The 13,853-nt window shown below is 32.9% G+C and overlaps 1 protein-coding gene across 1 annotated transcript in view; it reads left to right on the top strand.

The window, feature by feature from the left end:
* Positions 1-13,853, top strand: part of DCUN1D5 (defective in cullin neddylation 1 domain containing 5) — a 29,251-nt gene that overhangs the window by 4,848 nt on the left and 10,550 nt on the right. The window contains exons 3-4 of the mRNA XM_006907519.3: positions 3,074-3,144; positions 3,559-3,650. Coding sequence (XP_006907581.1) covers positions 3,074-3,144; positions 3,559-3,650 — 163 coding nt within the window. The remainder of the gene's footprint in view (positions 1-3,073; positions 3,145-3,558; positions 3,651-13,853) is intronic.

The following is a 13,853-nucleotide window of genomic DNA, read 5'->3' as shown; positions in this document are numbered from 1 at the left end:
GATAATTATAGATTGTGGAGGGTTATAAAGGTAATAAATATGGCGAAGTGCAGAGATAAAAGAAAGTTCGGGTGAACTTTAAAATACAGTGATTAGGAAAGGCCTCTCTAGAGGTTTCTGTGGGCAGAGACCAAATTGATTAAGGAGGAACCAGTTATTTGCCAAATAAACAGTAACTGTTCCATCTTAAAATGGGGATGTCCCTTATTAAAATGGAAACAATAAGTCTGCTTATTGAAATAATATATGAAGCACTTAGCACAGTACCTGGTATTTAATCAGAACTCAATAAATGTTAGCTTTTATTAAAAGAGGAATAAATAGTATTGCAGCATCAGATTTACTGGTTTTATATGGTTGCAATACTGTTCCAAAATTAACAATATAGCCTTTAGATAGCTCATATTAAAGGTGCTATATCATTCATTAAGCACAGTTTTTCTTCCTTAGCATCATGGTTTTAGGCTCTGCAGGTATAGCTAGGAACACTTCTTTATGGTTATTTAAAAATAAAAAAATTTTTTTGGTTATAAATTAACACTAATCTTGTTAATATAATATTATAGGTCATGTGTGATTAGCCTGATGGTTTTGCCCTTTCACAAGATCTCTTATCATGACTGATATTTAAATTAGCAAGGATTCATTATTATTCATTCATTATTATGGGCCTATTATTATTAAACAAAAGCATAGAAAGTGAAAAGGCACTTTTAAAGTTTTATAAGGAATCAAGAATAAGGGATAGAATTATATAGTCTTAATAAGGATCCATCTGGTAAACTAAATAATTTTTGTAGCTTCTTAAATTGATTGGAAACCTGTATTTTGTCTGAAAGAGTAAGTCGAATTCAGCTCCAGAGGTTTTTACCTTGAGAGTAGTTTTATTGGAAGAATATATTTCAAGAGAAATAATTAATATGCAATCTGGGAAGAAAACATTGGTATAGACCTTATTTTAGATTTAAATATGTTTGTATTTATTTGCATTGCTTTAGGAAAGTCACCTACTGTTTACAGAGAGGTCTTACATATCTTTATTTAAAATAATTTAATTTTAATCACTAATCCCACAGTTTCTAAAGAGGCTGTATTTTATAACAATAATTGATATTTCTCAACATAACTCTTCAGCTTTCTCTTCTAATTACGAATGATGGAAGCTTCGAGAGCAGGTCAGCTTTCTCGTTGCATAGAGAAATTTAGATTATATTTCCTATCATACCTTTAAAAAAAACCTTTGTTTTGTTAAATTTTTTATCTGATGTTTACTTTCATCCAAACCCACATATAAGGATGCATATTTACTTGTATTTTTTAACAGCTTTATAGTATATGTTTGCTTTTTAAATTACATAATTAACACATTCTCATTAAAAAAATCCTCCAAGTATATATTAGGAAGTGAAAGTTTCCTATAATAGTCACCCCTTCACCTTTTAACACCTCACTGCACAAATAAGTGCAGTACTTATTTAAACCAAGAAAATTTAAAAGGGTTTTGGTTCAGACCACGTCATTTTAGCAACCTGGATCTCATCTGAAACAGCAAGAATATATTGGCTACATACTGGATGGCTACATTCTTCTATTAAGAAAAAACCTAAGGATATTGGCTTCATGTTGCGCTTGTGGACTAATGATAGTGATATAAAATGCCACCTTAGCAACCTTGGTTTCGTCTGTGATTTATAAAGCTAGGTATTTTTAATCTTTATGAAAGGAAAATAAGTTTCTCTTACTTTAACAATAATATTTCAGAAGCCAAGTGTGGTAAACTTATTTCTATCATATTTCATATTGTTTTAGTCTTTTTAAAAAATGAGATATAATATATTCATTTCAGGTATACAACATAATAGTTTGCTTTATGTGTATATTGCAAAATTATCACCAAAATAAATACAGTTAACATCTGTCACCACACAGCTACAAAAAAATTTTTTTGTGATAACTTATAAGATCTACACTTTTAGTGACTTTCAAATATACAGTACAGTATTATTAACTATTGTCACTATGCTTTACATTATATCCCAGTACTTATTTTATAACTGGAAGTTTATAGCTTTGACCACCTTCACCCATTTTGCGCACCCTTCACCTCCACCTCTAGCAACTACTAATCTGTTCCCTGTATTTATGAGTTTTTCTTTTGATTTATATTCCAAATATAAGTGAATAGATTATACAGTATTTGTCTTTTTCTGTCATTTCATGTAGCATAATGTTCTCAAGGTCACAAATTTCATGTTGTCACAAATTTGCTTTAATCTTATCCAATCACAAAAAGGCCTAACAAAAATGTAATTAATATATTTTAGGAATCTGATGACAAAAAATATGAGAATTGGTGTACTGACTCGTATTACTAAGGGAGAAAAATAAAAAACAAGTATTGTTAATTTTTAGACAAATGATAGATAAGCTAATTGAAGGATTAAACTTTTGTTTCTACATTAAGGTGGCAAAACTAATGCTTTGCTATCTATTCGAGAACCAAGATGATAAGGAAAATATCTCATTCTGGAATTGGAATGCAGTAATTTCCTTAAGTTTTTATTTTCATAGTATGTATATTTTTTTAAAGTATTAAGTTTCGAATATATTTTAAAAGGGTAATAAATGACCTGTTTTAGTAACTAAACAGATATTCTCTGATTCTTGTCTTAAATTATTGTAGGTTGATACTGGCACATTCTAGTAGAGTAAGAAAGTCAAACCATATGCTTCTTTATATTCATGCATTGCCAAAAATTTTCTTTAGAGAAGGTTGTCAGTAAAATTTTTTTAATGGATAGGTTCAAGTTATTGTACAAACTAGTGATTGATATTAATATTGCTTCATTTTTTTCTTAATTTCATTTGGTAATGTGTTTAAAGATCATCTCTAAAATTTTAAATTCTGTAGCAAAAAGTTATACTTCAAAGATATGTCAAAATTCAAATTTAATTATTTACAAAAATGTTATGGTTTATTTATATTTATAGATGCCTTTAGCACAATGGCTTATGTTTTATGTTGATATTAAATTATAACAACGAAATATATAAATTATTTTTGTTTTTAAAGGTCCTGATGAAGTTGTAGGGCCAGAAGGAATGGAAAAATTTTGTGAAGACATTGGTGTTGAACCTGAAAATGTATGTTTTATTTCTAAGTAGAATGGAATACAGGTGGGATAGAACCTATTTTTGAATTTCTAAAAATCAGGACACTTTAATCTTATATGTAGATTTTGTTTCTTCATGTTTATTATTATAGATTTTTATTTATGGTATTTTTAATCAATTAAAATTGGGCACATGTTCTCTTTCTTGATACAAATATTGTTTGTAATAGAGTGAGAGAGATTCTACCTTTAGAAACTGTTAGAACTTTTTACTTTTAAGAAATTGGTCCACCTAAATTTCTTTATAGTTAATAATTCCAAAGCTTGTACTCTTTAATAATTGAAAGATGGAAATAGTTTTATAAAAATGCTCTCCATGATAAATATAGACATGATTATCTCTATGCTGACTTTTCCCCTATCCTTTATGTTCTGTTCTTTCCAGATTATTATGTTAGTTTTAGCGTGGAAATTGGAGGCTGAAAGCATGGGATTTTTTACCAAGGAAGAATGGTTAAAGGGGATGACTTCATTACAGTAAGATATTTTTTTAAAAAACAAATTTGATGGCCTATTTGAAGATCTTAATTAATATTTTGTGCTTCATAATTTTCAGGAGTAAGGTTTCACTTTACATAATCAAATTGGTTTGACTTATTACAATCAGTTTAGGATTGACAAAATTTATATTATGGTCTTAGCAAAATGGACAGTTACCCAGTTTTTAATATTATCTATGTAAGAACCTCATATCAGTCCTATTGAAATCATTGACTCTTTGGTGGGTGAATTAGAGGTCCAAGATCAAAGTTATTTACTCACAGGTTGTTTAAGCAATGAGATTTCCTTCTCTGAATATAGTATTATATTATGTAAGGAGTTTGTTCTTTAGACAGTCCTAAGCTCTGGGGCCTCCTCTCTTTCCTCTTCAATTTTGTACTTAATTTAAAAAAAAAATTGAAGATAGAGTTATATAACACTTTTATTGCCAAATGAATCTTACAGAGAACAAAAGTAGAAATGTTATATGGCTTCCCTGCAACCTTTAGCCATTTTATAGTTGTATACTTTCAGTTTAGGATGCTGCCTTTGAACACTTTCATAAATTATGGAATTACTGCTTTATAAAAATAATTTGATTTTAACTTTCCGGAGTATAGTGAGCTTATTTTCAGAATCAATTAATAATTGTGTTAATTATATATTATATCATGTTTCTAATGTTCATGTAGAATGTTACTAATTATCAACATTCTAAAATAGAGAGATCTTTAATTTATAATATTTTTGAGCCCAAAACTGAGCATCAATTAGCCCTGTGGTTTCCCATTGAGATTATGCTTTTGTTAACACACTTAACTGTTCTTTATTCCTTGTTTGCCTGTCCTAAAATTTCAGAATACTTGGTTATTTTTTTTAAGTGTATTTGTTCATACAGAACTTAAATTTTCATATTTGAATTTTCAGTGTCTAATGCTTTGTAATTCTCCTTTCTAACTATCATTAACATTCATATTTAGGTAAAATATCTTTGCTCATATGAACCAAATCATAATATCTAGAATAGAACCTAAAATCAACCCTTTCACTTTCATAACATATAGGTAAGGTAAGGAGTCTGAGACACAGGTAAAGAAAGTATTTGCTAAAGTTTACATTTCTCCTTTGTGGCATAGCAAAGACCTAGAATTTCATTATTACTAGTATTACCATTCTATTTCCTATTGCATCATTCTTCTATATATGTGTTAACGTTCTTTATAAAATAGAAGGCCATTATTAACTTTTTAAATCATAGTATTTACAACAAAGACTGGATTCAGTCATTTATCTAGATGTCATAACATGCCAAATTAAAATAATGTTGATTCTGGAATTCTTTGGCCTATTTCTTACCTTTAATTAGCTTTGTTGAGAAAGATAAAATACATATACAAAAGAATATGCAAAGAACATGAACTAGTTTTCACATTGCTCAGTCTGTTTTATTGAAATGTATATCAGTTGTAACATGGCTTATTAATTGTAAGACATTTTATTTAGCATTGTACCTGCTTTTATTGCTTTTTTTGTATACTCCTTTTTTGAATATTACAGCTAACGAATGTTTTTAAACCAAAGTTTCTAATTTATAGTTTTGCATAACTTGATAGAAAGAGCTTTTGTTTAACACATGTGTAAACACAGAGTATTTCTAATATTTACTCTTGAATAATTAGCAGCATATGGCCTTGGGTCCAAAAATAGAAATTGACTAACCCATGAACATATTTTTTATTATCACATTTTTCCTATAGTAAGTTCATAAGCTATACAAAATGAAAGCAATTATTTAGCACTTAAAATTGACCTAGAGGTTTCTGTTTCACTTATTTTATGATTCTCTGACCATCTGCCCAGAACTCTTTGCTGTAGAGCCTTGAAGCTATTCAAATTAGGCAAGCATGCTTGACTAGGAAAATAGTTTTTTCCCCAGGATCTAAATTACTATGTGAAGTATACTTGACCCTTGAACAATGTGGAGGTATGGGCATCAATCCCTGTGCAGTCAAAAGTTCACATATAACTTTTGATTTTCTCAAGACTTTATTAATAGCCTATTGTTGACTGGAAGTCTTATGGATAACATAAAGAATCAGTTAACACATATTTTCTTTGTTATTTGTATGATATACTGTATTCGTACAGTAAAGAAAGTTAAAGAAAATGTTATGAAAATCCTAAGGAAGAGAAAATACCTTTGCTGTACTTTCCTGTATTTCTCCATGCCAGTAGTACATTTGTCTTCTGTTTGCAAGATGAATTGTCTGTTAGTACCTGCATCCATATTGTCTTATAAGATACAGAACACTGTAGATGTTATTCGTATTACTAACACTAGACATCAAAAATGAAAAGGTAATGTGAAAAAGAAATTCGTATTTATTTACAGGTGTAACAATTCATTAATAAGGAAGCAGCAATATGATTGCTTTATGGTAGCCAGGTATGATCAGTGTAATTGCTTCATGGTAGTAACGAAATCTCCAAAAAACTGTTACAATATATTTATTGAAAAAATTCTGCGTATAAGTGGACCTGACCCAGCTTTGTTCAAGGGTCAGCTCTACAAATATATTTTCTCAGTTAGCTAAATCTTATTACTTCATGAATCTTCTTATAAAAAACTTACTAGGAGTAAAATCATTTAAAATTTAAATCAAGAGAGACAAAAGAATATATGTGAGTCTAAATTTTTATATTTGGTTTTATATAATATAATCATAAAATGTAAAACTTCACAAACTTGATTCCTTTTCTAAGATTTTCCATATTTTTAGGATGTAATTTAACCTGGGCATCATAATTTGATAGTCTCAATATAGTTATCATTTCTTTCAAGTTAATTTTAACCCTTGGAAGACTTAACTATAGCACTGCTGAAAAATAGATACAGTCTGGTAGTTAAAACATATGCTATGGTCAAAGAAAGTGGACTATAGTAGTCATGATTAGTTAAAATCTGTGATTGTATAATGTTTTAACAGTTTCAGAATAATTTTTACATTCGTTTTAAGAGTTTTTATCTTATTTTTTCACTTAATCTGTGTGCAAAATTTTTTAAAATTATTTTTTAATTTAGTTTCAAGTGTACAGTACATTGGTTAGACACCTATTTAGTTCATAAAACGATCCCCCCAATTGCACCCTCCGTCCCCTGACCCTCCACCTAGCCAACATATTAATGCTAACTGCAATCCCTACGCCTTGCTCCCCTTCCCCATGACCATGCACAGTTACTAATTTGTACTTCTTTAGCCCTTTACCCCATTCTCTCAGCTCCCTAAAGCCCCCTTCCCTCTGTCTGACACCAAATTGTCTACTGTATTTGTGAGTCTGTTTTGATTAGTTGGGTCTTTTTATTCCTTAGATTCTGCATATAAGTGGAATAATATAGTATTTATCTTACTCTGACTTAAATACCTTATAGGTCCATCAAAGCATTATCTTTTTCCATCCCCTGCCTTTTCATATGTAGGGATCTTGTTTTCTTATCCTTTCAACCACTCTATCTTTTGGTTGGAGCACTTAATTCTTTTCCATTTAAGGTACTTATTAATAGGAATGTCATTACTATTCTTTATTCCTGTTTTTGATACATGTTTTTTCTTCTTAAAGAAGTCACTCCAACAGTTCCTATAATACTGGCTAGGTGGTAATAAATTGCTTTAGCTTATTTTTTGTCTGGGAAGCTCTGTCTTTCAACTCTAAATGACAGCTTTGCTGGATAAATTATTCTTGGTTGTATATCTTGGATCTTCATCACATCGAATACTTTGTGCCAAGCTCTTCTGTCCTGCATAATTTGTTTCAAAAAATCAGCTGCCAGTCTTTTGGGTGCTCCCTTGTAGGTAACTATCTGCTTTTCTCTTGCTGCTTTTAAGATTCTCTCTTTGTATTTAACCTTTGGCATTTTAATTATGAAGTGTCTTGGTGTGGACCTCTTTGGATCCCTGATTATTCGAATTCTCTGAGCTTCCTGGGGTTTTATGTCCATTTCCTTCACCAGGTTAGGGAAGTTTCCCATCATTATTTCCTCAAATAGCTCTTCAACTTCTTGTTTTCTTTCAGGTACCCCTCTGACACGAATATTTTCCTTTTCTTTATTCACTTTGTTTATTCCATTTAATATACTTCTCATCTCAGATTATGTGTTCTTCATTTCAGACTGGTTCCCTTTTATAATTTTCATTTCCATTTTTATGTTTTTTATCTCTTTGTTGAAGTTCTCACTGGATTTATCTACACTTCCCAAAAGTTCATCGAGCATCTTTATTACCTGTGTTTTGAACTCTGCATCTGTTAGATATCTTGACTCCATTATATCTGGATCTCTTCTGTTCTCTCATATGGTTTCTGCTTCTTTGTCTTCCCATTTTGGCTGCCTTTCCATGTCTGTTTCTGTGTGCTAAGCAAAGCTCCTCAGTCTCCATGTCTTATTAGTGTGGATTTGTGAAGTAGGTGTCCAGTGGCACAGTTCTGAGTGGGGTTCAGCTGCAGTCCAAATATAGCCCAAGCCTCTACCCCTCTGAGGCATTTGTTAAGATTCAGCAAGCAATCCACAGATGCTGTGCCTATAGTTGCTTCATAAGGCCACACCAGAAACCGAGGCCAGCTACCTCTAGTGTGAGTCTAGGCGCTGCTCAGCAAGGAGCACCTGACTCCCTGAGGATACACCTGGATGTGGCGTGGGTGGGACCGCGAGTTGGGAGAAGCAAGGTTTTAGGGAATCCTCTGGGTGGAAAGACCTCTGTTATCCAGTTTGATGACGTCACGGCTATGGCGGTGCTGTGTCCAGTGCACTGGTAGTGGGGGAGGGCTCAAAAGGGAACAATGGATACCACCAGCACTTCTGTACACAGCGAGTGTTGCTTCAGCCCTCACTCTGACAATGTCTCCCTGTAAGTCCTTGGTGCTCGCTGCGTGCAGCGGAATCGGTACTGGTGCTCCCAGTGAGCAGATCTGTCACTGCGAAAACCCACTCTCGGATGCGGCTGCTTTTAAGAGGCTTCTACCGTTGCCACAGCCTCCATCCCACTCAGCTGTTTGGGACAAGCAGCCCCGTGTCCTTGCCCGGTCCTACCTTATGCCCTTGAATGGTGTATTCTTGAACTTCTCCCTAGTTGTATGGCTTATTTATCTAGATCCCAGGCGATTTTTCCTTGCTATTTGTTCCTTGTTTCCATCACAACTTTGATTTGGTCGTCAGAGGGATGAACAGAGCCTCTATCATCTACACCATTTCTTTCTCTCTTTAAGGGTGTTTATTCATATAGACTTTCCAAAATTAAGTTATCATTGTCTTCTGTGTGAAAGAATATGGGTATGAATTTATATATAATTAGAGTAGAATGGCCATTTTGTAAGTTTTAGAGGATATAATTGCCATATTCTTTCTAAGTATTTTGCTCTTCGTAGCTTTCATCATTGTTTAATAATAGTCAAATTTCTTTTCAAATTGAATTGAATTTAGATGTTTATATTAGACATCTATATTATGTAAGGTACTGTGTTGCTTACTGTTGATCTCAGTGAGGCGTAAGACATGGCTTATGCTTTTTTAGTTACATTCTAATAGAAGGCATACAATACTAAAACCATAAATCGTAAATCTAAGTAGAATGTGACAAGTGCTAGATTAAAAATAAAAATACATATACTATGGAAGCACAGCTGCTAATAAGGTTAATTTTAGCTGAGTAGACAGGAAAATCTTTATAGGTGTGGCATTTCAATTGGACCTTGAAGAATGATTAGGATTTTGATAATTTTTGAAGATACAGGAAGGTGTTTCTGAACAGGAAATTGATTGGGGCTTTGAAAAAGGAAAGTATATGTTTGAAGGAAGAGTCTGGTTTATTACAATCAAATGGTACCTGAAGAAAATTAACAGGTTTAAACTCCAGAATATTAGGATAATGGCTACATTATGAAGGGCTTTGGCTAAATTGTTGAGAGTTTAAAGCACATAGATATTTAGAAACTATCAGAGATTTTTGAGTACAGGAATTATTAAAGATTTTTGAGATAGTTTTCAGTAGAGCAGTTGTTTTAATGTTTGAAGGTCAGAGACTCTTGAGGACCTTATGAAACCTGTGGACCTTATCCCCCATTAAGATGAACATGTGCTGCTACGCACAAAATACTGCATATGGATCTTCGTCTTCCTTGCATATGTGGATTCAAGATACCAAGGATACTTGTAGAGTGGAGAATTTTTCTCATATCCGCTAGCTATGGTGTTGGAACAAGGGTGAAATACCATGGTGGAGAAATATGGTGGTGAAAACTGTGAGCATAGATATTTGAAAAGACTGTACTTGATTATGAAAATGAAAAAAGAGGCAAGAAGATAGCATCCTACAAGAATGGTAGTAACTAAGCTGCCTGTCAGTAGATTTCAAGTTGTATACCTTCTCTTCTCCATATTAAGCCCTCGACATTGAAGATTAAAGACAATGGTCTGGCTTGACTTTGTTTAGGGGAGAGTGGTAACATATTGTGCCACTCTTTACTAAAATCTGTGTCATTTTTGGTCAAAAACAATCACTTGCTTTCAATGACATAATAGTTAAGTATACATTTCTGTTTAGTTCAGGGGAAACAGTCTTTCTAAACTTCCCAAGTTGTGAGGTATTGGCATTATTAATTCTTCTGAGTCTATTTTGGGGCTAAATTAAATATAAGAATTGTGTTAGTGAATGCTTGGGGTATGTTCACTGGTTTTGCTAGGTCTGTTCACGGTTTTTATGATGTTGATAACAAATGTGGAAGTTGATGCTCTTATTTTTTTAGTCTCCTCCAAGTAGAAAATATTGGTGGTTATATTAGATTCTCTTCTCAAGCTTTGGCTAGACCATTAGGAATGATATGAAATAATTTGGAGAGCCACCAATGTGTAGGTGATTTTTTAAAGCCACTTGCCTCATAAGGAGCATATCAGGCTAAGAACTGCTAAGCATCTGACACATGTATGCTCATTTAATCTCACAAGTTGTGTGTTAGTGTTAATGTTCTTTTGAAATGAGGAAACTGAGGCTAAAAAAGGTCAAGTAACTTCCTTAGAGCCACGTGGCTACAAACAGAGAAATTAGAATTTTAACCAGTCTCTTTGACTTGAAACTTTGTTCTTTACTTTATCTCTGTCTTAAGCTTATGAGAGCATATCTTAAGTAATTTTGTTTTCTCGTATACCTATGGAATCTAAAATATTTGGAAAAGATTGTAATTTCTTGGATTCTCATCTCCTGTCTTGGATTCTTGTCAATCACTATTTATGCCCTTTACAATTTTGTTTGAAGTACAATTTCCTACTTTTCCCCAGATAGGAATTTTGAAACTTTTTATAATCAAATATATCACCTGCTATGTAGTTTATTTTTGGTATTCATGTTTTTATTTAACAAATACTTTTGAATGCTTCTTTATGCCAGGCCCTGTGTTTGATAATGATTTTCAAACTCTTGTGGTAATGAGAGGAAGGACTTCTAAATGTAACGAGGCATCCTTTATCTTTTTTCCCGTCCTGAATTTCAAGTCTGTTAAGTTCTGCATGAGATTTTATGTGAAAATGTGAGTCACATTACTAAAAAAATGTACGTGTGAAAAGTACTGCTTTAAGAAGTTAAAGATGTAGAAAATGAGGCCCCCTACTCAAGATAGATCACAACAGGGAAGGGAGTGCATGTAACTAGTTGATAATGTAATACCCTCTGAACATTCTCAAGTAATAACTCTGGAGTTCTCAAAAACTTCATGTCCAAATTTTCAAACAGAATTAGCATATAATCTGAGAATGTGTTTCTTTTGCGTATTCTGGTAGAAGTTAACAGCATTCTCAGCTTTAAGTAAAGCATTATTTTTCCCTTAATGAAGAATTTTTGCACTAGTAGAAGCCACTTACTGAAATAGTAAGTAATAAATTTTTAGTAAAAATAATAATTTTTTTTGTTTCTGCATGAAACATATATGCTCATTCACATGTAAAGAATTAGGCCCTAAAGTTAACATCCAAATTTTGATTTCCATTTCTGGCAGTATGGCAGACTAAAGGTGCAGAGATCATTTCTCATGTGAAGCACTGAGAAATGTTGGAAAAAATATAAAAGCATCTTTTAAAAAGTATACCTGGACTTGACTATAAATTAAGGAAAATAATCAGAGGCCAGAAATAACAAAAGATGATTTCATAGGGATCTATAGAGCTGGCATTTACCCCGAGGATACCTCCTACTCCTTCTCAGGATCTGACTATTAACCTGTCATGCAATATCTGAGAAGAATAAGAGAGGCTAAGAGATATTTATTTATAATATTTTTTTACTGTTGAGTTTAGAAAGTTTTCTTAATATTCTAGATAAAAGTCCTTCATCAAATATGTGGTTTGCAAATGATTTCTTCCACCTAACTTGTGTTTTCCTCTTACCAGGACTCTTGCAGAGCACACTTCTTAATTTTGGTGAAGTCCAATTTATCAGTTTTTCCTTTTATGGATTTTGCTTTTGGTGTCAAATCTAAGATTTCTTTGCCTAGCCCCTAGAGTCTGAGAATTTTTTATGTTTTTTTCTAGGAGGCTTATATTTTACTTCTTACATTTAAATTAGTAATACATTTTGAGTTAATTTTTTAAAAAGGTGTAAGACTTAGGTTTTGGTTTATTTCTTTGCCTGTGGATGTCTACTTACTCTGGTACCATAATATTACCATATTATTGATTATATTCTCTATGCTGTGTGTGTGTGTGCGTGTGTGTGTATTCCCTATACACATTACATCCCTGTGACTTACTTGGACCTCTTATTCTCCTTCACCTTTTCACCCATACCCCACCCCTCTTCCTCTCTGGCAACCATCAGTTCTCTGTATCCATGAGTCTGTTTCTGTTTTATTTGTTCATTTGTTTTTTTAGGTTCTACATATAAGCGAAGTCATACAGCATTTATCTTTCTCTGCCTGACTTATTTCACTTAGTATAATACCCTCTAGGTCCATCCATGTTGTAGCAGGTAGCAAGATTTTATTATTTTATGGGTATTAGTCTATGGTATATATGTACTACTTTATTCATCTACTGGTGGATACATAGGTTGCTTCCATAATTTGGCTATTATAAATAATGCTGCAGTGAACATAGGGTTGCATGTATCTTTTAAACAAATTAATGTTTTCATTTTCTTTGGATAATTACCCAGAAATGGAATTGCTGGGTCATATGGTAGCTCTGTTTTTAATATTTTGAAGAATCTTCATACTGTTTTCTGTAGTGGTTGCACTAGTTTACAACCCCACCAACAGTGTACAAGGGTTCTCTAGTCTCTACACTTGTTATTTGTTGACTTTTTAAAAATTTATTTTAATTAGTTTCAAGGATACAGTACATTGGTTAGACATCTATATAGTCTATAAAATGATCCCCTCAATTGCTCCCTCCCCTGATCCTCCACCTAGCCAATATGTTAATGCTAACTGCATTTCCTGTGCCGTGCACCCCTCCCCGTGAGCGTCCATCAGCTACTAATTTGTACTTCTTTAGCCCTTCATCCCATTCTCCCAGCCCCGCAAATCCCCCTCCCCTTTGTCCATCAAATTGTCCATTATATTTGTGAGTCTGTTTTGATTAGTTGGGTCTTTTTATTCCTTAGATTCCGCATATAAGTGAAATCATATAGTGTTTATCATTCTCTGACTTAAATACCTTCTAGGTCCATCAAAGCAATATCTTTTTCCATCCCCTTCCTTTTAGTCTGTGTGTGTCTTTTAATCTGGAGTGAGTCTCTTGTAGGCAACATGTGGAGGTCTTGTTTTCCTTTCTATTCATCCACTTTGTCTTTTAGTTGGAGTACTTAATTCCTTTCCATTTAAGGTACTTATTGATAAGAATGTTGTTGTTACTATTCTTTATTCCTGTTTTTGATACATGTTTTTTTCTTCTTAAAGAAGTCCCTCCAACATTTCCTGTCATACTGGCTTGGTGGTGATAAATTCTTTTAGTTTATTTTTGTCTGGGAAGCTCTTTATCTGTCCTTCAACTCTAAATGATAGCTTCGCTGGATGAAGGATCCTTGGTTGTACATCCTGGGTCTTTGTCATGTCAAATATTTTGTGCCAAGCCCTTCTGTCCTGCATAGTTTCTTTTGAGAAATCAGCTGCCAGTCTTATGGGTATTCCCTTGTAGGTAACTATCTGCTTTTCTCTGGCTGC

This window comes from Pteropus alecto, unplaced genomic scaffold, assembly GCF_000325575.1.
Source record: "Pteropus alecto unplaced genomic scaffold, ASM32557v1 scaffold12, whole genome shotgun sequence".
NCBI lineage: Eukaryota > Metazoa > Chordata > Mammalia > Chiroptera > Pteropodidae > Pteropus > Pteropus alecto.
This window is presented reverse-complemented; position numbering and strand designations above follow the sequence as displayed.